General features: G+C 36.2%; 1 protein-coding gene across 1 annotated transcript; it reads right to left on the reverse strand.

The window, feature by feature from the left end:
• On the reverse strand, positions 1 to 26,882 carry LOC145662218 (uncharacterized). Its single transcript, XM_081727552.1, has 8 exons — positions 26,760 to 26,882; positions 25,174 to 25,767; positions 21,252 to 21,294; positions 15,757 to 15,880; positions 10,564 to 10,702; positions 6,968 to 7,192; positions 4,226 to 4,398; positions 1 to 214 (listed from the first exon to the last, which is right to left on the reverse strand). The coding sequence occupies exons 2-8, from the start codon at positions 25,426 to 25,428 to the stop codon at positions 13 to 15; spliced, it is 1,161 nt and encodes a 386-aa protein (XP_081583678.1). The 5' UTR covers positions 25,429 to 25,767; positions 26,760 to 26,882; the 3' UTR covers positions 1 to 12.

Genomic DNA, 26,882 nt, shown 5'->3' on the forward strand with positions numbered 1-26,882 from the left:
CAATGGTTTCTGTCAAATAGTTACGTCCGGGACAGGAACTGGCCTCGTTGCTATACCGTGATCCTTAATTTCAGTTCTATTTCTCGTAATAGGCGGCATCACTTCTTTCCACTTATCTGTCGCTCTCAACCCAGGAATATTAAATTCGTAAAATGTTTCGTACACGCTTTTCTTGAAACCCAGAGACCCATGGAATATTCCCCAAAACTCGAATCTGAAATAAAGAATATTTACAGACAATGAATCTACCTTATAATCATAGAACTATGAACAAGTAGGACACTCTTCCTTTGTGTATCTGGTTTCTTGACGCTAGAAGACACTGACAATATTTGACTTCAGTAGTCGATTTTAATCTCGCAGCGAGGGAAACAATAAGACAGCAAGAGGAGAGGATATGAATCAACAGAGGGAAGGTATCAAATAGATTTAGTGTAACTTGGTATACAGTAGTCCTCAAGAAAGAGCAAATGCTCGCACAGAACATTGTTTCTTCAACGGACGAAGCAAATTAAGGAGATACTCACTAACATGACGAAAATAGTTGTGATTGTGTCATTTCTTGAGCTCTCTGATAAGAGTACGCGTCTTGCATGCGGAAGACCCAGATTCGATTTCTGGTAGGACCCCATTAAGATGTAGATCCATGTCTCATCCAATTCAACTTACCAAGTTGCACCATTTACAATGTGATTGTATTAGACAGAAAAAAAATGCATTCTACAGGAACTTACATCGTTAAATAGGTGTCAGCAATATACTGCTTTGTCCAGATACATTGCATTGGATTATAGAGCTTAACATCCTTTTGAGAACGATGCTGTGTGAGACATGAACCTCCAGCTTAAGTGGGATGCGAACCACATGAGCTCACGCCAGGTTAATTCGGCAGAGCTGTGATATGAAAGCACAGCAGGAAAGAAAACAACAGAACCTGCAATTATACATCATGTTATAAAATATGTCTAGAATAGTTGTAAAGAAGCGTAAAAATGCCTTATAATAAACATAATTATTACACTAACATTATAAGTCTCACTAACGTCAGTAAACCTAATGTTTTAGTTAGCAGCTACATTTGAGATTTTGTTTTGCGAGAGATTGGCAAGATTCCACGATGTAAGTAGATTTTCCCATTTTTCATTGATATATTATTATCCTATTGATTAAAATATTTATAAAACTCAAACTCAGGGGAAGGGATAATTGTCCATCCCAGAGAGTGCGAAACGATGCCTCTGCTTTACTTCGACTTTAAAGGTAAACTATAAATATGATTCCACTTTTATGATGTTTTTGCCTATTAGGAACATTTTGTTATGCTTGTCACATACCCCGCGTATACTATGACTGATGCAATATTTCCTAACAAAACTAGTTCATACTCTACCAAAGTCGACGAAGTATTTCTTAAATTCTTCTATCATATATCAAAGGATGGATGCCATTGTGCTAAACAAAAGTATATGGGTAGGAGTAAATTAAAGTATTTGAGAAATCTAGAAAACTATTTGTTTCTTAATCTAAAATTGATGATAACCACATTGAATCAAGATGAAACTGGTAATAGAGAATATCCTTCATTCAGATTTTCATTATGACACTATTAATCTGACAGTATAATGCACGATTAATGAGATATAGGCGAAAAGTATTTCAAACACTTAAACTTTAGTATTATGCAAACATGAGACACATAAGAATCGAATTAACATAGAACTAAACTTTGGGGTCAAATTCTAGCGCAAAGTTTTCGATAAAATCGATAAAAATAAATTTTTATTTCAATAAAAAGTGTTGTTGTTTGTTGCTAATAAGATTAGTTTTTATTCTATGGGAATATTTTTTTAAATTATTTTATGTGTTACAGTGCACATTCTCTGTCCCAGAGAATCAAATCCACATTTGTTCGTTTTGCACATATTTTATCTTTAAGATCACAACCTGAAGCTCCTTTCAGGGCTTAAAATACTCCTGTCCAGATATTATTAATAACTTGTACAGTATAAAGAGTAGTGTTAGCTTTCCCATCTACTTAAGAGGCCTTATCACAGCGAAATTAAAATACCGCTAATTTTACAGTAATTATGTGATATCTTCAAATAGATAAAGGATTATCAAAATGTGAAACAAGAGCACCCTAGACAATATTATTCTGCATGAGGTACCGTTATCACGAGTCACTTAGTAGCTTTGCGTTTGCAGCCATTTTGAAACGCGAAAATAAATGTTGATTTTCAAAATGGGTGGGAATCGAAAGAAGATAAGTGAGTCGTAATAACGGTATCTCATGTCAAATAATATTGCCTAGGGCGCTCTTGTTCCGCATTTCGATTATCTTTTATCTATTTGAAGATATCACATCATTACTGTAAAATTAGCGGTATTTTAATTTCGCTGTGTTTTGCTCACAACTTTGCTTATTGAATTTCATTCCCTTGGCCTCGACATCCCTTAGATATACAACGGGTGATCAGAAAGTAAGTTTACAAAGCCTGCAGTGAAACGTGTATATATTACTTCATACAACCAATACAGCCAACAGATACTACATACTACAGTATGTTATTTTTCGCCATAGTCTCCATATCGGTTGAAGCACTTGTTGCATTGTGGCATGAGTTTGAATATACCTCTCTTGGAAAAAAAAAATTTCCTTGCGTGTTCAGCCACGTTGTCACGAAGTATTTCACCTCCTCGTCTGAAGCGAAGCGACAGCTCTTAAGTGCTGCCGAACAACATTCCCAATTCTGCCATCAGATGCCGTAACGTAGTCCTTCTCCTCAATCAACTCCTCCACGCAAGCTGTGATCAAATCTATTGACGCTGTGTTGGGTCGACCACTCCTTTCCTCGTCGATGACATTTTCTCTACCAGCTGCAAACTTTCAACACCATTCTGCGATATACTGACGATACAGTAGTATCTCTGTAAACCTCTACCAGCAGTCGATGAATTTCAGCCATGGTTACATGTTTCGCGCACAGAAATCGAATTACTGAGCGGACTTTTTCGCGAGACTATTATCCACAAGTTGGCATTTATGTTTACCTACGACTGCTGCCGTAGGTGGCGAGTGGCTGAAACTCTACACAGTTGCCAACTCCATGTGTTAAAATTACTGCACACTCCTCGTTCCTCTATAACAGACAAAACTAATTAAGTACCTTCTTTGTAGCTTTAGGTTTTGATCCTTTTTCGTACAAGTAACTAGTCTACAGTTACGTAGCAAATTGCACCTATTGTTGCTTGCCTCCTCGTAACACTGGCAAATATAATCCTAACACTGATACACACAATTCTAACGCTGACACACATAATCCTGACACTGACACACATAATACTAAAACACACACACAACCCTAAAGTGACATGCATGTTTCTAACAGTAGTACACAAACTCCTATCAGTAATGTATATTATACAGGGTTTTCATAAAGTCTGGACGGATTTAATTCGCTTATAATTTACATAAAAATGCTCATATTGAAATCAAATAAAGTGCAAACGGTAGCGGAAGGATTAAATTTTTACCTGTAATCTGCACCAGCTCAGTTCATTCACCGCCACACCTCCAACTGGACCGTCTAGGAATCGACTTCTGTGGGCTGTTGATGATGCTTTCCCTTACCCTGCTCACTGTTGCAGGCGATGTTGGCGGCTTCCCACTTCGAGGACGGTCCAGGACGCTTCATGTCTCCAAGAACTTAGCATGCCACTTTCGGATTGCTATCTCAGTCGGTGCCGGCTTTTTGAACTCTTTGGTGTACTTTCGACGCACCAGAATTGGTGATTTTAGCTCTGCGTACCACAGAACACATTGCGCTTTCTCTTTCACCGATGCCATCTTTGATACGGTAAAAAAATAATCTTCTCAGAGGAGTTTTTCATTTATTTATTTCTTTAAAAGACACACACACCAATACAGCTAACAACTTACTTTTAACAGTCAACATTGAAACAACAATGAAAACAACAATGGATGGAATTTGGTAAGAAACTGACCCTTGCCCTCCCTCTCCCTCTCTCAACGTGTTCAGAGTTGCCGCTTATCTAACAGTGTTGCCAACTAAAAATTTAATCCTTTCGCTACCGTTTGCACTTTATTTGATTTCATTATGAGCATTTTTATGAAAATTATAAGCAAATTAAATCCGTCCAGACTTTATGAAAACCCTGTATTTCTAAAGTTAGAGTTTAATGAAAAACAAAATGGATAACTCACTTTAGTTTATTTCCTTCCTGTACAAAGCCGTTCCCTGCGAATCTATGGATGGGCCATCCCCAGCACTTGCTGTCGTTGAGTGGCTTAGAGAAGCAAATAATCACAAAACCCTGGATGTAAATATCAACAGAGAATGGCCACAGAGTCTCTCGCGATATTACTTCAATATCGTACTGTAAAGAGATCAGAAACAGTAAAATTAACGCTTTTTACCCTAATATTTTTAGATAAAGTTACGGTATATTGTTATCGAACGTGTTGTTATTAATCATTTTTAAGTTAGAACGTAAAACAATTAAACTAAGTACTGATATAAGGTTCCATCAAATGAAAAGGCCTATTTCAAAATACCCGGTCATAGTTACGTGTTACGTTAGAAAGTTAATTCACGTCCTGTGTATTCCTACAAGTATATGTGACATGGAAGTTGAGGCGTACCATCGCATGCAATGTAGAGAAATATATGTTGATTATTACTACAATTTGCATCTAGTAATTAACGATGTAGTAAAGTGTCTTAAGGAACTGCGATTATTGTTTGCTTTTCAAGAAACTTATGTATGTTTTGAGTTCAGCGTAAGCCGATAGGGTTTTCTTCAGTCTTTCACCAATGAATCGATAGTCATGCTGAAGAAACTTAATCCCATACGTTGGACTAGTCGTTACAGTTATTTGTTTGTAACTAAGCAATTATAAAGTGACATTAGGAAATCAATAATTGATGTTGACTTTAAAAGTAATGGAAAACAAGAAAGAGAAGATTCTTTCCGTTTGCTTAAGAAGTGACAAAGCTTTGAATTTGTGTTTTGTCTTGTAATTTGTGTGAACAGCTTGACGCTATACTTGTTGCCATTAAGGAAGTACGAACGCAATAGGACTAGCTCAGGAGAGTAATGCTCCCGGAAGTAGGAACGAAAAACACAGTTCTGATTGGTTGGCGTTATCTATGTCTTGCCACGTTGCATTCAAGTAGCAGAAATAAAACAATGGTTGTCGGTCCTCGTGGGCTAGCGCTATATGCTAGTAGCGAAAACTCTTTTGGCGTGAGTTCAAACCCGGCTCGAGGAAAGTTTTTTTTTACATTTTTATAACACTTTTTAAATTAAAATAATATGAAAATAATACTCAAAAATGTGATTTACTTACTTGTGTGCAGATAAGTAGTAGTAGTAGTAGGAACGGGTTAGAATCCCCGCAGGGCTCGTTTTGTTCCCCTTGTACTCCATGATATAAGGCTCGTTTTGTTCCCCTTGTACTCCATGATATAGATTTTGTGACCAACCTAAAACAACTGGCTAGGATAGCGCGTAAAACAGCTGGCTAGAGTAGCGCGCGAAAAAACGTACTTCCGGGAGTATTACTCTCCTGAGCGGATCGTAACGTAATGACTGACTTGGATTTTGCTGCAAATCACTTTAAAACTGCAAGAAAACATATGCAAAGCAACTTCTTAGTAAATGGGGTATTGAACTAAAATTTAAGGACAAACGTGTTCCATTGCTCAAAAAACCTTTTGACGAATTCGCAAAAGAGAAAAGATTAGTTGATGCTGAAACTATTTTCCAGGTATCAATATTCAACATGATTATGGACATTGTTGTACATTAAATATCGCATGAATTTGAAAGAACATTAGCAGACATAAACTTATTTCATCCAGGGGCGTCATTTAGGGGGGCAAGAAGGGGCAATTGCCCCTCCCCAAGAGTTTGAGAAATACATATACTTTAATAGATTGTCTACTAATATATTAGTACAAAACATGAAAGTCTTATGTCTTTCTTGCTTTTGTCTCCCTCAAGCGAAGTCTAAAATGGCGCCCCTGATTTCATCCTTTAGGCCCCAGTAAATTTTGTAATGAAAATGATGAGAAACTGTTTCAGCTGCACAGAAACACCCCCCCAAAAAAATCCAAATCATTTTGTCGATGCTTATTCTCTTCAACTTGTTCCATTAGAAGATACGTACATAAAAAATAATCAGTGAATTGTTAGAACTTAAAATAGTGAATTATTCGTACATAGCATCAATTTACCACAACTTTTTTCTAAAAATACCAGCAACATAATTTCGTTTACTTTCTAAATTGAAGATAAAGAAGAACAATCTTCGAAATACCAATCAGGAAGCTGCAATACTGAAGCTGCACAACTTAAGAGACTAGATACTGACTCAGTCATTCATAGATTTGCAAGTGAAAAAGCATAAAGAAGACATGTATAAAATCCAATATGAAGAACAAAAATATGTTTCTTTTGAATATAAATTTAGTCATATACAATGTAAGTACACAATAGTAAACTAGTTATCACTTGAGTAATAAGTTACTAGTTATCACTTGTGTAAAACATCATTATTTCTTTTTCTGTTAAATTTTTGTATTTCTTTTCCTGGAGTCTTCAACAAAATATGCAGAATCATGAGAAAACTTAGTTAAAATTTACAGAAATTTAGATGACAGATAGACGCCTTATATGGTTAGACTTTGCGTACTATGAGGTTCAGATATTGAAACCAGAAGCAATAGACAGGTACATGAATAGATAGGGCCAAAAGATTCTTAGTATTTACGGTTCAGAAGTCTGGAAGTAAAATACACCATACATTTCAATGAGATGCTAAAGGAAGAATTGTGCATATCTTTGAACATCAGACTATAGGAATTTCATTTCTATCAGTTGTCTTATCTTATAACAATAATTCTATATTGGTTGAAGACTATAAATTATTCAATAATGTTACCTGAGCTGTTGTGTTGGGCGGAACTTCAGCCTCGAAACTAATCGTAAATTTCGGTTCCGTTTTAGTATCAGTGGACTCAAAGACTCTGTGGCTTCCCAAATAGATATCAGTGCTTTCAAGTGAATCAGGATCGTAATCACATGGAATGTACACCCGGAATGAATATTGCTTGCTACATAGCATAGTTCTGCTTACTTGCCATTCAAATATGTCGTTTGCTGTAAACTGCAAGGAAAATATAAAAGAATTAGGGACTTCAATAAGAAATCGAATATAGTTACATAGAAACACAACATGAAATGATTTCAAATTGGTGTTTTTGAGAGATCAATCAAGTAGTACAATGTTACGTTATCCTCCGTTTGTAAACTACACATTGTTGTCGTCTTCAGGGTCAGTTGTGAGCATGAAAGGACCAAAGAAAAAAATTCAATCTTAAGTAGACATGGTGGATTGTGAATTTTTCGTGGATGTAAAATCAATTAGGCCTATACTCGCAGACTGGCCGCCAGGTTGTGCTGATTTATAATTAGGGAAATCCAATTAACAGTCTTTTACTTTTCTGTTTTCATATACTAAAACATTTGGAGCAAAATAGGTTTAGAAAACACTAGTGTCAATTACCTGTTTCGCTCGGTTAAAATAAGAAAAAATAATAATAGTTTCCGTTACTCACTTTTTTATATTACTAAAGCACTCTGATATCGATCATTATACACACACACACACACATGTGTGTGTGTGTGTGTGTGTGTGTGTATCCCTCCTCCCCCTCCCCTAAGCTTCACCGTCAAAATGAAATGATAAAGACTATCCCAGGCCCGAACTTTATCTACGTTGAAAATTTAATCGAGATCGGTCTGGTGGTTCAAGAGTTATTAAGTCATAAACATAATCACTTTTAGTTTTATTTATATAGATAGAAAATAGATATCATGTGCTTCTTTCATACTGTGCTTGGCAGACGAACTACATCTCCCTTTGTTGTCGGTAATGTATGGTATACTCTTCGTAAAATGAGATGGTTGGAGTTAAGACCCTGTCATCCCTACTGGCAGAGGGAACCCTTCGGGATCCTTCCAAATTGGCAACTAAAGTGTGCCCTTGGGAAAGTAAAAATAAAACAATAAATAAATTTAAAAGCATAATAGTTGAGGTTAAAGAAAACACAGGTATAAGTGAAAGAAAGTGAATGTGAAATCGCAAAAATAAATGCAAACGTAACAATGAAGACGAAACTTAAAGCAAGGTCAAATTGTAGAGAAAGTCAAGGATAAAAGTGTAAGTAAAGCTAAAAGTACAGAGTGTCTCAAAAGTCAACTAAGATAGCTTGATTCTGTTATTATCAGAGTTACAACAAAATGTAAGAGGGGAAACCGTCTCCAAATATGATATTTTCAATCTAAAGTGAAGGAATTTTTTAAATCGGACGAGCTGTTTGGGCTGTACACTCTTTATGTTCCCAATGTTAAAATAAAATGAAACGTTGTCATTTACCTGGACCCACAACGTAAGTGAATGAAGTTAATGTCTGTTAATGTTAACGTGTCGATGGTCATCCCTCATTTCAAACATGCCCCCATTCATCATATTCTTACAAAATTTGTCCACCTCCCGTCCCGTCCTTCCCTCCCCCAGCCCCAGGTAAACGGCAACATTGCATTTTCATTTAACATTGGGCACATAAAAAATGTACAGCCCAAACGCCTAGACCGATTTAAAAAATTTCTTCACTTTAGATTCAAACATTGTATTTGGAGACGGTTTCTCCTCTTACATTTTATTCTAACTCTGGTAAAAACAGTTATGTCAGGGGACTTTTGAGACACTCTGTATAAATAAAGTGAAAGTGTAATTAAAGCAAAAAAGAGAAAATAAGGGAAATGTAAAAGGAAAGTAAAAGTAGAGTTGAAGGTGAAGAACTTATTTTCATTACTAAGTACAAAATTATGTAGTAAAAAACTTTGGGTTTTGTAATGCTTCTTCCAAACTTTTATACACATCCACAATATAAATGGGATTCCTGCGTCAACAATATAATTCAATATAATAACTGTTAACTGTAATTTTCACACGATCCCAATACCTAGTTGGAAATTGCTTTAGAGTTGTTTCTCTTTACACACTTAAGCATGAAAAGTGTGTAAAGGAGCAATGGCAATATGAATGACCCTTGATCTCTTGAATGACCCTTATGAAGCGGCTATGACCTATTGAAGCTTATGGAAGAGACATGACTTTCAATCTTCTTGTCAGGTATGAGCAAACTTGGCAAACATGGAATTACTTTTAACTCTACAAATACCATAGGAGAGGTCTATTGTCTGCCCGCATGTTCAAATTTGAATTTCTTTACAGGATAAAACATTTCTTGAAGACTCTGATTTTTACATTGTTCGTTTCCTGTAATGATTACTTTTGTTACTTTTCTATTGTAATATTGTCTATTTTTGTATTTAAAAAATCATGTATTGCAGGCTGATTTGACTCCTCTTGGAATTAGTTGTAATCCATCTTTGGTTTTGCCAAAATTTCTTATTAGTTTCGTTTTATACCTAAACGCTAAATTGGTTTGAAAATCCACAGTCTGTTACATAAGAAGTGAAGGTTACAAGCGCATATCCTAGTGTTAGTTACATGTTTTGTACTCTTCTTTCATGAATCATAATTATTTTAGTAGAAATGGCATAACTTTTGAATTTAGATTTGTTCACAATCTGGATACACTTTGAACAGTCAATTGTGTTAGGCCTCGTGCTTATGAATCTATGTATTCTGCATAAAAGATACATTTTATATTTATTATGGTCTACGAAAATCTGAGAGTGAGTAAGTCCAAATTATCTTCATTGATGATATGAGTGACATTGAGAAAGATGACGGTCGTATTTCATAGCAGGAAAGCGTAAATGTTAATGAGAAAAGGACTCATAGCAGGGAAGCGTAGATGTTAATGAGAGAGGCTCATAAGTAGTCAATCCAGTGATAAATTTTATTCTAAAATAGACCTAATATGTATCTAGACTGCCACGAGATTAAGATTGTAAAATAACACATGCCTTTCCTTGAATAATGTAAGCAATATCTTACATGTAAAGATTTATTATGTAAGTGTGAAGGGCACGGGGTTTACAGGTATTCACAGTTCCATTGCCAAGGGCTCCAGAAGGTAGACGTTGATCAATGAGTGTAATAGGAAGTACTCATCAAGCCTTATCTAGAGGTACTATTATTTTGACCCTAAAGCCTCAGGAAGTTGGTCAACAAGGGCAACAAAGGTAAGGGAGTCATTGGTGATTTAAAGAAACAGAAAAGTTTTAGGAATGAAATCAATATACTGTAGATTAGAATAGTATGCAACTGCATTGAAGTGTCAATAGAAGATAGCGCTACGCTGAGATATCGGTATAAGTGATTCTCGAAAGAAACCAAAGGTATGTCTAGTATAGAACCATTCAAGAACTTGCATGTGAAATGCAATGTTTCAAGGAAATTTCAGGAATATTTGTGGCTATATTCGTTTATTTCACTCACCTTTCGAACCTCCAATTATACCACAAAAAATAGTAAAGAACATGTATATACATATATACTACCTCTTTCTTGTAAGAAAATTGTACTGGTACATTCCTTCCGTTATGGTAGAACATGGTAATCATCCGTGTTCTCTCTAGCACATCCAAAGTGTGTTTCATAAAATAGTTTGGCTCAGAATTCGAGAATTCTAATTGATACCTGTAACAACGAATAAAACGCCATTTTATTCATGTAGGAGCAAGTTATAGAAATTTGTATCGCTAAAAAAACAAAATTTTACCTGTTCATAATATTGATATAAAGATCCCTGCTAGTACTGCTACTTTAATACTGGGGTATATATGGATTTAACTAGAGTGCAGAATGAAAAAATAGTCCTGCCCCTATTAGTATACAAAATGTATATTTTATATAAATTTTATATTGTAAGGATTAGTGATGAGCGCAAGAGTCTTGGTCTTGCAGTTTTTGCAAGAGTCTTGCATGCAAGACCAAGACCAAGGGGTGCAAGACCAAGACCAAGACTCTTGCGCAAGAGTCTTGCACAAGTACCGGTACTACTTGAATGTTTTTATAGAATGTAAAAAAGGGGAAAAAGTCATTACATCTTTTACTTGAAATTCTTGACTCCAGTGAATGTATTTCCAGTAGTTTATGCAATCCGTGTGAGTCGATCTGCCCCTGTAGCATATAGCTACAGTATGTCGTTTCCTGAACTGGTTGTTCGCGTGTTCTGTAGATATTGTTCGTTTTCAAGCCACCCAGGTGTCATCTTGCGCCATATGAGATTTTATGGTGGACAAACACTGTGTGCGTGGGTTTTCTCGTTGTTTTTCCGTTTTCTCAACTTTCTTCATTCCACCATTTCAGTCATTTCTTATCATCACTGTCTCCCTTAGCCTTGGTGCGTAATAATGGGACGTTAAAGTAGATACTACATTTCATTTCGAAGCGTTCTTCTTCCAAAACTAAAGAGAAATGTAATATTGAACATCGGTAATTCTGTACACACAGATTCCGACTACATGGGTATGGCCTTGGCTCCGAGACTCAAGCATCCGTTGGAAATTTTTAATGCGTGCTCATAAAATTAATATCGAAATAACATTTTTATGACATGGACAAAAACTTGCATGTGCATGTGACCGAAAGTCATTCCCCGAAAGGATTTCATGGGTGCATGCTTTTACGTTGAATAATTGTTTATCATTATAACTTTTAGCCTCCTTAGGTGTACGTCACATCGAGGATTGAGCAATATGACATTATACTACAACAATAAATCTATATTATAAAATTGAAAATAATTATGTTTGTGACTCCTAATCTCTTGAACCACGCGACCGATCGAAAATGACCGATATTAGAATGGAATCTATAGTTTAGGGGTGGCTGAGATAAACAGTGACACTTCCGATGCTGTTTAAATCCAAATTCAACCCCGTAGCTTGGGGGGAGGGGATATATACCGGCATATAAAATGGTCGAAAATGACGAATGTTAGTGACGAATCCATAGTTTTCGAGGTTGCTGAGTTGAATACTGACACCTCCAATACCGTTTACGACCAAATTCAGCCCCTTAACTTAGGAGAGGAGGAGATACATAAAAATGATCGGAAATGACAAAATGTTAGTGTCGAATCCATAGTCTTCGGGGTTGCCAAGGTGAACTGAGATACTTCCGATCCCATTTAAATGCAAATTCAACATCGCAAGTTGGGGGAGGGGGAGGAAGGAGATATATAAAAATGATCATGACCATTATCAATGTCGAATCCATGGTTTTCGAAATCATCGAGATGAATAGTGACACTTTCGATGCCGTGCCTCGCAACATGGGGGGATGAGATATATATATAAAGTTATTGAAAATGACCGATATTAGTGCCGGATCCATATTTTTTGGGGATCTCTGAGATGAACAGTGACACTTCTGATGCCGTTTAAATCCAAATTCAGTCCCGTAACTTGGAGAGGAGGAGGGGAGAGAAATCATCGAAAATGACCGATATCAGAGAGCGCTTTAGTAATAGTAAAAACTAACTGACTAATGAAACATATATTTTATTAAATTAACCCAATGAAGTGGGTTATTAATGCTAGTAATTCATATTCACAAGTAAGAATGATTTTGTACAGTGATTTCAAATAACGTGGAGTTTGATGCCGTTATTTTGTATTTCTAATATACTGTAGGTCAAAAGTGTTTATATAAATTGAATTTACAGAAAACACAGACAGTTGAGTTGTTTTCACCCAAATTATTCTAAAGTGTTAAGAAGTTTTATTATAATAATATTTTTTTTGGTCAATATTGCTGAACATATAATAATAATCATCGTAGCTATTCTGCCATTATTGGCAGGTTACTTGTTGCAACTGAGAAGCTTCGATGTACAGTGATCCTCAGCTAGTCTCTTCGTCTTGACGTAGCAATTTTGTTTTAATATCTTTCTTTAATTACAGTCTCTTTCACTCTCTCCCTCTCTTTCCTTCCAGCATATCCTCTAGCACATCTCTCATAATACAGTTTCTCCTCACCCAATATCCCAACCAGTTCCTCTTCCTCCTCTTAACAATATCTAAAATTCTTCTTTTTTCCCCTACTGCTAATATTTTTAACACCTTCTCATTCGGTTTCCGTTCAACACACCGAATTCTCTTCTTTCTTTTTCCATGCCCACGTTCCGAAAGCCTGCAATTTTTAATTGCTTTTGCGTAATGTAAATGTTTTTGCCCCATAGAGTACATATTGGAATCAGTAAAACAAAATCTCAATATTTAATTGGAAGTTTGTTTAATACAAGGATTAGCTAAACCATGAAAACAGTTCAAAATAAAAATATGACGCCTTTAGAGTGTAAAAATAATTTTGCAATTCACGGTATTTCAATAATCTGTGCCGTCTTGAGTTTCACGAGTAGTCTCCCCAGTTTGGGAACCAGTGAAGTGTTGGATCTGTTAAAAAATATAAAAAGATTACTAAACGTTGTGATTTATCTTATAAGTAGTGAAGCGTGGGCACCCATTAAAACAAATAAAGGTCATCATCTACGTTGTACACTATCATCATATTACAAGAAGGTAAACTATATTACATTTAGAAACATACACTGTATTTCCGTTACTATTGGTGCATTGTAGAATTTATTACCCCTTATATCCAGAGTAAAATTTACCTATGAAAAGCATAAGATTTCTTAAAAGCAAGACTTGCAAGACTCTTGCAAGCAAGACCAAGACCAAGACCAAAACTGGGTGTGCAAGACCAAGACCAAGACCGAGACCAAGGATTCCAGTGCAAGACCAAGACCAAGACCAAGACCACCCCGGTCTTGGTCTTGGTCTTGCATTTGCTCATCACTAGTAAGGATCCCCACTTTTCAGTGTGAACACATGTAATATCCATACAACACGTACTATTGTTTTCAATCATTAATACAGGCAGACGATATACATGAAGTGAACAGGAAGATATAATTCCAGCACGACGGAGCCCGAAGAGGTATAAACCACCGAGAAATCACCTATAAAAATGGACCTGAAAAGGACCGACGTATGAGTAGACCGCTGGCCGCATAAAGTGAACTTGCTCCTGAGGTCGCCCTGGCCGAAGGAGTATTACCTTGTCCAAATGCCTGGTGGCTGCCACAACCTAAGGGAATTCCTAACTACAACCTAAATCTATTGTCGCTGCCATGAGCTAAGGAGGTAACCAAAGTACCGTATCCTGAAATTGCTAAAGACGCCCTGGAAGCTGCCATGGGCTGAAAGTTTTCCGTGCAAAAATATCCCTTCCTTCACCTTTACTTGTGATCAGGAAACACTGATATATTAACTTTGTATATACATACAAAGAAAGTTTTGTAATATTTTTGTAAAATAAATTTGCTGAAGGGTTAAATCATGAACTATTATATTCTCTACCGAATAGATATTACAGTAGTGCATCAGACAAACTACATATACGACATTAGGTGGAGTCACAAAGACACTCCATGTTAACAACTTGATTTTATAGTTTTACTCTTGTCAGTGCTTACAATTGAGAAGCTTGAAGCAATAAGGGCGTAAGTCTGAAATACGCATTTGGAGAAAAACAATGTTGAAAATGTAAGTAGTGTTTTTTTCTTACATAAAACAATATAATGCAGCATTTTATTCCGTTATTGAATTGAAATGTTACCAGGAGGCTAAACAAGCATGGCAAAAGCCATAAATGCGTTTGATGCAAAAAAGGGCATAAACTCACTTACGCCCTTATATCAAACTCCTCAGTTACTGTGTTGTGGTCGCATGTACGTTTTCGGAGTTAGGTATGTCGTGTTCAATTCAAGAAAAGATACCTTTATTAAAATTTTAAGTGTAGACGCGTTCGATAAAGGGGACAAAATATGTTCACTGGTAAGTTCTTCAATCATTAAATTTCCGTCAAGTTAACAATTCAAAATCTACTTAAGAAATGGAGAGTAACATGATCGATTTCGAATGCTCTGTAAAACAGACCTGAACCAATGTGAGTAGCTGAGTTGACAGGCATAAATATAGGAAATTATAATCAGACGTCCAGTAAAGTCGGTAGAATGATTGCCTTAAGAACTTGATGCCTTCCTCAGTATGTGTTGACGTGTGCCCCGGAGATTCCACATGCGGACTAGCTGCTACTTCTGAGGTAAAATTAGTAAATAGAATTACTTTCCTTCAATCCTAGCATTGTTTTCCATATACAGAGATCTAAAATACAAATACGTTCTGATTTCTATACTCACAATTCGGACATAAAAAATTCTACCTCGTGTTAGTTGACGTGTGTGATTAACTCAGGATAAACACATAGTATTCGCAAATCTAATTCTAAATATCGTGTACCTCTTTACACATGCTTCCTAATTTTCAATTTCCTATTTAGTATTTTTTTAATCTATGAGAGATAGGCCTAATCACTTAAAGCATTCTTAATATGTAGTTTGTAATTCATAATTCTCCTATGATTGAACATGTAGAAAATACGATTTTCTTATATTCAAACCTAAAAGAATACTTTATATCCCAGCATCAAACTGGAAGGAGAATTATTTGGTTTCCTGTTCTAAAGAGTGATTATACTGGCTCTTGGCTTCACACATTTTTTTTCAATGATATCCTAATATTTAACAAACACGGCGTTCCCTTGAATATTCATTGTAAATGCAAGACGAATTTCGTATTCATTACAGAGTATCTTATAACTGTTGTCTGCGTTACACTTACTTGCTTGCTTCAGGATCATTATAGAGTCTTCCATATGGATCAACAGATACAACTTCTCCGATAGTTTTCATTAAATCCTTCACTACTGCTTCTATTTGTTCATCGAGGTTTACGTCTCTGCTACCTGAAGAGAGGAGGTGATACAGGATATAGTGCAGTACTTATGCGGAAAAAATACAAAAAAGGAAAAAAGAAAAATAATGAAAGCAAGGAACTTTCCAAAAATTGTATTATTTTATCTTCTTACCACTATAGAAGGGTAATCAAGAAAGTTCTGTCGCTTTTTGTGCAGGTCTCTGTAAAATTGGCCCTCACACCATGAGTTGAATGCGAATGGAGATGAGACGAAGGTCAGTTGTTGATGTGGATATATCCAACATACTACCTGGTTGTGCCAATTCAGTTACACCGTGAACTTTCGTAAGAACAGAGTGAACGCGGGACTTCCACAGAGCATCATAAGGGCGTATATGCTGTACGAGTTCAAACTGGGGTCAAACGCTGCTGCAGCGAGACAGAAGATACGCCAGACCTTTGGTGAGGGTGTCGTGATTTCGCGGACAGTGCAGCGGTGGTTTAGTAAGTTAAAGGACGGTGACGAAACACTCGAAGACGCACCACGTGCTGGAAGGACAACACATGCACAAAATGAACATCTTCATGCAGCAATTGAGGCGAACAGCGGCCAGACATTTGAGGAACTGGAACTACAATTCAGTGTAAGTGAAGAAACCATTAGAAAGTACCTCCATCAACTTGGCAAGCATTACAAGTTGGGTCGATGGGTCCCACATTTGACTCCGAACCAGAAGGCAACGCAAGCACACATGTGTGTTTCTTTGCTGTATCGTCTGAGGAAGGAGTCATTTCTGGACAGGGTGTTGACATGTAATGTGAAGTGGATCCTGTATGAAGCTCTATGGCGCCGACATCATTGGTTAGCATCCCATGAACTGGTTCCAAAACAGCAGAAACTAGCACTGCACCAGAAGGTCCTCCTGTATGTTTGGTGGACTGCTTGAGGCTTCCTGCATTGAGGACTGCTACCAGCTGGTCAGAGCATCAATGCAACTGTCTACTGTCAGCAGTTGAGCAGTGTTTAAGAAAAATTGAAAAGTCAAAACTCTGAAGAGAGCACTTCTGAATCGCAAAGGGTTTGTCCTGTTACAGAACAACGCTAAGCACCACGTGGCTAGGATGACCCGGGACGCCATTCTAGGCCTTGGATGGGAAACAGTATTGCATCCGCCATACTCCCGCCGGGCATTGCACCATCCGAGTATCACCTGTTTCATTCCTTGGACAATCATCTTAGAGGCCGCCAGTTCAAATCCCTAGTAGAGGTTCAAATGTACTTGATACCTTCTTCGTTTCATGTTCCACCAAATTCTACCGCAATGGAATTTATGGTCTTCCAGAACGTTGGCAGAAAGTTGTCGATTCTGATGGGGACAATTTTTGACCTTCCAGGTACGCGTTACGTGACTTATTTATGTTCGAAGGTGGTGGGTGAAAAAGTGACAGAAGCTCCTTGTTTACCTTTATACTAGAAGCCCTCTAACTCGAGTTTCGGCCTCCATATTAAAAATTTTTCGCCTATTTTCAATTTGTCCCCATAACTTTAAAACAAGCAAAAGCAGTATACAATGTGTGTAATGATATGTAAAAAAAAAAGAAAGAAAAAGAAAAGAAAAGAAAAGAAAGAAAAGAAAAGTTGTTCTGGCTCGCAAATAAGATTTGTGTCACCTGGGGGCAAACATAAAATTCGGGGCCACCAATTCATGTATATATTGCTCTTTTAGACGCCCTCTAACAACACGCTCCGGGCATGTGCCCCTATTGCTCCTTCCCCAGTTGCGGCATTGAATATATTTGTCTAGCTATTTTTGTTCAGTAGGTCTGAATTTTTCAACTATGCAATTTTATTATTTTGTGCAGAACGTTCGGTTTCTCTGGCAAAATTCAGTAAGTACAGACTCTGTACTCGCTGAAGTAGTTCATTCAAATAAAGAGGATAAAATAATACACATTTTGGTGTATAGTATGTTTATTTATCTATATCAGTTAAAGAATTTCGAACCAAACAAGAATGACTGAAAATCAGATTTCAGAATGAGTAGAGAACATGTGACTGAAATCTGCATATAATGTAAATGCACTATCTTTATGATACTTGTTACATTTTCGATTATTTAACTACATTTTTGTTTCTTTCCGAGAATAATTGAAATGAACCAGGGAAGGCTATAATAGATGTATTTTATGCGGAGTACGGGAGCGGGCTAATTTGATTACAGATAAATTTTCCCCTCCAGAGTATTAACTTTTATCTCTAATATATTTTTTCCTGTTCAATGCTTATTTTTCCAGATATTTTCCAGTATCAACTTGAAAACCTCATCTTGTTTCTGTTCAGATATAACTAAATCTATATGTTCGGAACGATTGGTTCTATGAGAAAGAAAGTGTAAGGAACGTTTTTTATTTTCTGGATTTTATAAGCTACAACTTTCTTCATAAACACTTCCTTCAAGGAATTCATAATTTTCGAGATAATTAAAAAATAGAATTCTACCTTTTCCCCTAAAAAAAACCCTCAGCTTATATCAAGGATGCTTTTCAGGATGCGTTGAAGTCATCAAAATATAGGTCTCCACAAAAGTCCAGCTTGTTGGGAACTTTTTTGGAAGTTGTTCCAATGCTTGTCTAATTTTCCTGGGTTATATTCCTAAGTTAAGTTACAAGTACCTAAGTATTATGTTTGTAAATAATGCCTGTCGAACTAGTGCTCTGAGAGAACTTTTTCACTTTCAAAGTATTAGTTATCTGCTTATTAGTAAAACAAAGTACGTATGGAGTGACTTTCGTAATTCTAGCAGGATTACCAAAAAAATAAAACAACGTGATTGTATACAATAACTTTGTTATTTGTTTTATTGAGTTTTATGCCCCAAAGTTGTTCTGTGTAGCCTAAAGAACCTGAAAAATACAAATATGACAACAAAATATTAACTGATTACTTTGAAGTTAATTTCCGTTTTGAGTACCTACACCATAGTAAACCGAGGTCCTGCTTAAAGTGGAACTCGAGTACTAATGGCATTTTGTTCGAGACAAAAGAGTGTTGGTGATTGAATTCGGAACCACATTTATAGAAAATGAGCATGACTAGAAAAGTCCACAAGACGAAAATCAATTCTTGGTCTAGTCTCTTTGCAGTAGCAAGACTGAAGCTTTAAACAAAACAAATTGAGTCGTGGTATGAGTATTCTTAATACATTATTCTTAGAATTACTGTATTATCCTCCTGACGCCCAGAGGAAATCGAGTACATGAAGCAGGAGGAATCTTAACTGCTGTCCAATTGTACAACATATGGCGCTTCTGCTATTGTTTGTTTGCCAAAGCAAAATTTGAAGTGAAGAAATTATCCTACAAAAGGTTTCAACTCACCAAAGCTCGAGATATCCAAATGTCGTTATGTTTTGTAGCGCCGGCTCTACGCGGGGTGTCAGGAGGTTATGTGAAGTCAAGTGCGATTCTTATTTCAGCTCTGAGACACCCTCGTAGATATATGTTAACAAACGGGTCTTCGGAAAGGGAGATTCCTTGAGTGCAAATTGTCGACACGAGCAACGCACCATCTGCTTGCCCATTACGTTAGGCCCATAGATCTGGGACAGCTGACGATGGATTTCAATCGGTGCTATGCCCTGTGCATTCAAAAACTTTATCACTGCTCGCATTTCACACGCGAATTAGGGTGGAATAGAAAAGTCCATCTTCAACCACTGCCTCGACGGTACTGAGAGCACTACATGTGTAAGACCTTACCCTCTCAAGTGTCCAGTCGCTTCGCGCAACATACGGTTTCCTAGCTATGGAATTCGTGGGAAAGTTACTTTCTGGATGCGCCTAGTAATACTGAAATTTGAAGAGAAAAGTAATAACTAAATAAAAAAATGAAATGAAATTTTGAGTTTTACGTCCCACGGTTATGCCCACGGTTAGGCTAAAGGAGACGGTGATAATGAGTAATGAATGAAATGGTGGAATGAAGAAAGTGGGAGGAAACGGGAGAACCCCGAGAAAACCCACGCACACGGTGTTTGTCCACCACAAAGTTCACTTGGCGGGAGCAGGGTTTGAACCCAAGACCCCTAGCACCAGAGGTGAACGCTCTACCACTGAGCCACCGCGGCCCCTAATAACTAAATAAGTTAATAAATAATAATAATAGTAGTTTAGAAATTCTTAACTTTGGATATAAATAAAGGAAATTTATACAGTAGATTCTCTGACAGTTAGACTGTGTCCCCACGATTTTGTCGGGTTGATACCCATGTACTCACTCGTAGTTGGGTAGCATAAACTTTCTCGGAAACTACGCATGATATTTTACACTCATGGAGATCATTTTTTGCTCAATAAGATCTATTGATTTGTATAGGCCTACGCCTTCTCTTTCGATATATTTTCATCATCATCATTATAGGTATTCTGCCATTATTGGCAGGTCAGTTGTTGCAACTGAGAAGCTTCTATGCTCCACCGTCTTCAGCTAACCTCTCCGTCTTCACCAACGACTTTTCTGTTTCGATATCATCCATTAACTGTAGTCTTCTTTGCTTTTCTCTGTCCTAACACCAGACCCTCTAGCACGTCCCTCATGATACAGTTCCTTCTTAGCCAATCTTCCAACCAGTTTCTCTTCCTCTTCTTAATATTTAAAATTGTTTTCCCCCCACCATTTCTAACACTCTCTCATTCGTTTTCCCCACTATCCTATTTCTGTACACCCACATTTCTAAAACTTCCAGTCGTTTTTCATCATTTTGGGGTAATGTCAATGTTTCTGATCCATACAATACAATACTCCACACGAAGCATTTTATGAGTCTTTTTCTCAACTCTTTATTCAAGGTCCCAAAAAATAGTATTTTCTTCCTCCTACAGGCTTCTTCCGCCATTCCTACCCTTTTTTTATTTCACTTTCACATTTCATATCATTACTAATAATACTACCCAGGTATCAAAAACTTGTCACCTGTTCTAAATTCTCCCCACCTACTTCTACAGAATACACCAACCCCTTCGTTCCGCTCACCATGACTTTTGTCTTTCTAACAATTATTTTCATCCCATATTCTTCACAGCCCTTCCTGAAGTTTTCTAACATATTATTGATTTTGTCTTCAGATTCTGCAACAAACGCCATATCATGTGCAAACCGTAAACACCTAATCATTCTATCTCCGACTGTAATGTCGTCTTCATTTTGTAGGCTCTTTTTCACTTTCTCTTATAGATAGATATTAAATAATGTAGGCGAGAGATAGCATTCCTATCAAACTTGTCTTCCATTTGCACTCTACTCTGTCATTTCCTCTCCTATTCTAACACTTAGTTGTTGGTCCATTAAACACTAGTAGACTTGAACAATATTCTAAACAATATCTTATTAATATACAGCCAACAATTAATACAATACTTACTTGTAATGTTTTTGGATTTGCCATCTTGATCCGGTACGAAATTCTAAACAAAAAATAAATAGATGTAATATGATTAGAGTTGCCGTAATTTTTTTTATCCAAAATACGGACAAGCCTTAAAGTGACGACTCATCAAAGGTACGGCGCTCAAACACAGAATAAATATTTTGAAATTTCTTACCTAAAAATTCTCTTTTTAGGTTATCACACAATTGTTTACTGTAATACTTAAAACACTATTGCAAACTAACATGTTTCGTTTCTTTTTCGTTAACATAAATTTAATGAATCATGCAATTGAATTACATATATTAAATCTAAACAAAGAATGGAATGAACAACGATACACTTTTTAAAAACATAACCTACTTTATTAATACTAACTAAAATATATGATGAAAACACAATTCTTTTCTCCCAAGAGTTTAGCGATTCCCGACTCGTAAATTTTCGGGAAGCTCCAAAACTGTCAAATATGGACATTTTCCTATTTCATGCTTTGTACGATACGGAAACGGACACAGGCCCAAAAATACAAACCAGTCCGTACAAAATACAGACATATGGCAACCCTAAGTATGATTTACGTATTGTATGCCTAGTAGTTACAAAATATGGTTAAGAAACCGTTTTGGTATTTATCCTAAATACAATTTCTTGAGAATAAATCCAAAACTGGAATTTTTTCCTCTGAAAATATTTATAAAATTACCACATGCATCTTGTAATCTTATAAAGTGCAATGTAAATGCAGGTTGCCCAAGAAGTCCGTAACCATTTCTGGAAAATCGCTAATTTTTGTCTATTTTTTGCAGGTAATCTGAGGAGACAATGAATAGACGTCTTAAAATACACAATGGACTGTCATTTGCTAAGGTTTAACAACTATTTTGCTGAAGTTACAATAGAAAAGCCCCCACGCGAATAACCATTAGAGGTTTGGTCAAAATTCCAGCGAACTGGAAGTATTGATAACGAGAAATGTTCTGGCTGGCCAACGACGCGGCAAGAAACTATGCAGACCATACGACAGGTAATCGAGCAGAGTCCAAAAGTGTCGACACGTCGTTTCAGTCGGTAACATGGTATCCCAAAACCCAGCCTAGTGACTTTTGCAATGCAATGTTTGAAATGGAATAACTTGTAGAAGTCTATCTTGTCTTTTTTTTTAATTGTTGGTATTCCATTCGTGTTTTATTTCTTTTGTTTCAGCTTGCGTTTCAAACACATTGACTGCGAATATCATTATACAAGGAATTGTATTCTGTACAATCATTCTTGTGTAATTGAAGGGCTCCGGGCAAGATAATGCTAAGCTAAACTTTGATGAAAATGAACTGTGGAACTCCATCTAAAATACTTCTAATTGCTGGAAAGAAGTTTCAAGAAATGTTAAGAAGTAAGAGCCCAAGTGCTATAAATCCGTATTGCCCCATCATGAAAATTTTTGCGTGAAAAAACCTGTGGCACAAATCGGAGCAACATGGTAAATGCTAGTACAAAAGGTGTCAGAAAAGATGGGAAATGAAATGAAGTCTTTAAGTTTTTACGTCCCACGATTATGCCGGTTAGGCTAAAGGAGACGACGATGATGAGAAATGAGTGAAATAGTGGAATGAAGAAAGTGGAAAGAAACGGGAGAAATTCGAGAAAACCTACGCACACGGTGTTTGTGATGAAATTTTTAAGGTTTTGCGTTCCACTTTTATGCCAGTTAGGCTAAAGGAGAAGACTTTGATGAAAAAAGTAAAATAGTGAATTAAGGAAAGTGGGTGGAAACGGGAGAACCCTGAAAAAACCCACGCACGTGGTGTTTGTTCACCACAAAGTTCAATTGGATCGAGATGTGATCGAACCAAAGACCCTGTGCACCTGAGGTGAACGCTCTACCACTGAGCCACAACGGCTACGGGAAACGTGCGAGAATAAGATTGTGTTATATAATCAAAGAAAGTAACATTGAAGATTTACTTTCCATTCATAAAGATTATGTTTCTTATGCTAGTGAATAAGATTTATTAGAAGAAAAGTGATTTGATCAAGTTGAGTATTTTTAAAAATATAATGTGGCTTCACACTGTGTTCTTCAAATACAATGTATATTCTTTTTTGAGCGTATATTATGTTAAATATTAACTATTTACTGAAAGTTAATTACGAAGGGCACTGAGCAATGAAAAGTTAATTACAATAGATATACACATAAGTACAACATAATATGTGGGCTTAGAACTATGTTGCTCAAAGTAATAAATGTAGATTTGCCTCACATTGCAATATATATGCCATAGAATTTTTATATGCCTATTATACATCATCGGCGAAAAAAGTAGGATTTATACAGTGTGGCATCAGATAACGTTTTCACTAGCATAGTAGATCATTTCAACAGGTTATTTTATGGTATAAATTCTGTTTTTCTTTTTCCTTCAGAGTTTTCTCCGAATTTTGACCTTATTGATATCTTTTTCATTATAACCATTTTCTAGAAAAAACACAAAAACACACTTCAACCTACGAATTTTTCTTGAAGATTATCTTCATAGATAGTTGAACTCTGATGTTGAATAATCAGTGCATTTCAAACTTAAGTTAAAATAAAATTTATTAAACATGGGTGGATTACCAAAGATTAAAATTTTTGATATTCTATCATATTTAACATATTCGTATCGGAGTATTTCCATCTTAAAGAGGATATTTTGGAAATTTGAGTCAAGAATTTTGAAAAATGAAACACCTTTCCATCCTTGGGGTCAAACGGCGATTTAAACTCTCACACCACTGATTGGTGATGTGCAAACAAGCGAAGAAATATATATTTTCTTCTATTGTGAAATTAAAACAAGACATTTTACATATAAGATGATGAAATTATTTTATGTTAAGGATCTTGACTACAGCGAAATTAAACTACCCCTAATTTTAGACTTTTTCTGTAATATCTTCAAAACAAATAAAAATATTCGAAAAGTAGAAACGTAGTGAACTAGACAACACGATTTTGCATGTGATACCGTTATCACAACTCATTTATCTGCTTTCAATTTGCAACCGTAGGTAGATTTAACATTTTTTGCGGGTTCTGTAAATAGCGGCGTACCAAAAGCAGATAGGTTAATTGTGGTAAAGAAATCACATGCAAAATCGTATTGTCTAGTTCACTACGTTTCTGCTTTTCGAATATTTTTATTTGTTTTGAAGATATTACAGAAAAACTCTAGAATTAGCAGTAGTTTAATATCGCTGTAGTGAAGACCCTTAAGAAACAGATATTGATTTTTAAAAATAGAGCGTTTTTTATATATATAATTTATTTTCACAGACATTTCCAGTGTGGCTAAAACTGTATTTGTTTTAATTATTAACATTTAGATGTTGGTAAAAAGTCTCACTATCTTCTGCTTGACGTTAGAGTGCCCCAACTTCTTTTTTGGTTTAGTAAATGAGTATTTTAAATTAAAACCACTTGAGCTTGATAATCAATGTTTTTTGTTGATCTCAAAAATAAATAATTTTTTTCAAAGTTGCCAATAAAAATTTAACATTACCTTATGGGCAGAAATAAGTCACTTTGGGTTATTCTCGATCTAGTCAGTCACGCATGCAAACATTTCAGAAACCATTGACCATTTGAGCTTTCGTCCTATTAAATTTTAAAAATCCAAAGTCAGGTGCCTTCTTTAATTTTTTAGCCATTTGAAGTGGCCTTCATCCATGTTCCAACTTACTTTAAGACTTAGCATACACTTCCGTATTATATATTCTTACCTGAATTTACTTATTAATATATTAATATTCATTCACTTGTACACTTGGTTTCCTGACGTTTTCAATAAGGGTTTCAAGATATAGATTATGGAACCCTTTTTTCTTATTGTTTTTGATTAAATCCTATAAGACCTGAAATAAGTGTACTTACCGCATTGTTGCTCGGCTGTTCGGAAACTTGCGAAGGTTGGAAAGGAATCTGTTTTTCTCCTGGAGATGAACTTTGAGCATCTGGAGGAAATCCTTTCTGTTGTCCAGCATCAGAAGAAGACTGTTGTCGTTGTCTACCATTTGAGGGAAGGGGACGATATGGCTTTTTCGGAGGTCTAGGTTTAAAGCCTTGTTGATCAACTTGTGAGGAACGTTCCATTTGGCCTTTACCTTGAGACTGAGGAGGAGGGCCCATCTGATTGGAGGGTGCTGGACCTGGATAATTACCAGGCGTGGGATGTTGTTGTTGACTTCCAGGTAATCCTCCAAAGTAAGACTGGGGTCCCTGCGAGTGAGGAGCATTCGGTGCAATATTGTTGGCACCTGGTCCATTGGGTGACGGACGATTAAATTGGCGGGGTCGAAAGGCACGACTCCCCGCTGGAAACTCTAATCCTGGTGTAAAAGATTCGTACTGAGGGAAATCGTACTCATTAATTCCTACGTCAGAAGAAAAATCGCCGAATGTCAATGGCGGTTGCTGGTCCTCGTTTTTATAGCCAGGAATAAGTTGCTCCGATTTTGTACCGTAAACCTAATACAAAAAAGTATAATATAATCATGTATTATTGCATGTTCATATGTAATATGAGAATTACGTAATAAATAAAAGGAACGTTGAAATAAATAAAAGGAATACAAATATGAAAAAAAAATGTATATTCTGCATGCAGTACCACGAAAATAATGCCCGCTTTACACTATGGGATAAATCCTAGAAAATATATTAGGATCTATGTTATCAAAAATGGTACTTCATATCTCGTATTAAATCCTACCCTTTTTGTGCCATACACGTGAAGATTTTACCTGTTTCACATCCTACGAAGATGTGCCAGGTTTCACAACGCATACTCAGCCAGTAATGTTTTGTAGTGCCTTCTGCCTTGCATGTCTGTTGTGATACAGTGTTGACTTTGTATTAAATAAAAATGCATGCTCCTTGTATGCACTAATACTGTAAGTGTGCAAACAGCATCCTTGCTAGCGGGGAGAAAACAAATTTGTTTTCACTTTCTCTCACCTGATGGAGCTTAAATTGAAATCTTATGAATTTTCTTTCCGAAATATAGGGTGTTCTAAACAAGAGAAACATAGGGAACGACATGCAATCTGATGCCTTACATGTTAAGATTTTGACTCTAGAACGAATCGTAAGATATTTCCTGGGATCTATACTATGGTATATTGCAGACCTAACAGTTATATTTTTTCAAACTGAACTACGCCAGATTATTGCAAATTTCAAAATTGCATATTAAATAAAATCTTTACACTTTTCATTCAGTGTTACAAACTGAGGATGCAACAGAATCACAAAAAACTTTCACTAACAAATATGTTCTCTACCACATTAATAATGCAAGTATGACAAACAGGGCAACGCACATCTTAAGTACCTTAGAATGACATACTATGATCGTGATATGATATATAACACCGTGATATTCTTAATAATCTGAACACTATGCAAACATTTCAAATGCAAAACGAAAGGAGAACGTGCTAACATACGATATAGCTTACCCATGTCTTTGGCCAGAACTGTTCACCAGCAATTGGTTCCTGTAATTCAGTGAAATAATTATGATAAAATAAAAACGTACTTTTTCTGATTAAAATATAGCAAAATGCATAACATCAAATCAC

This window comes from Thermobia domestica, chromosome 10, assembly GCF_964235325.1.
Source record: "Thermobia domestica chromosome 10, izTheDome1.hap1.1, whole genome shotgun sequence".
NCBI lineage: Eukaryota > Metazoa > Arthropoda > Insecta > Zygentoma > Lepismatidae > Thermobia > Thermobia domestica.

Coding starts and splice junctions, on each gene's coding strand:
- LOC145662218 (XM_081727552.1), bottom strand. CDS start 25,428: ATGGGCCCTCCTCCTCAGTCTCAAGGTAAAGGCCAAATGGAACGTTCC. Junction 10,703..15,756: donor AATGATCCTGAAGCAAGCAA/GTAAGTGTAACG, acceptor TCGTTGTTACAG/GTATCAATTAGAATTCTCGA. Junction 4,399..6,967: donor CGCCCAACACAACAGCTCAG/GTAACATTATTG, acceptor ATCTCTTTACAG/TACGATATTGAAGTAATATC.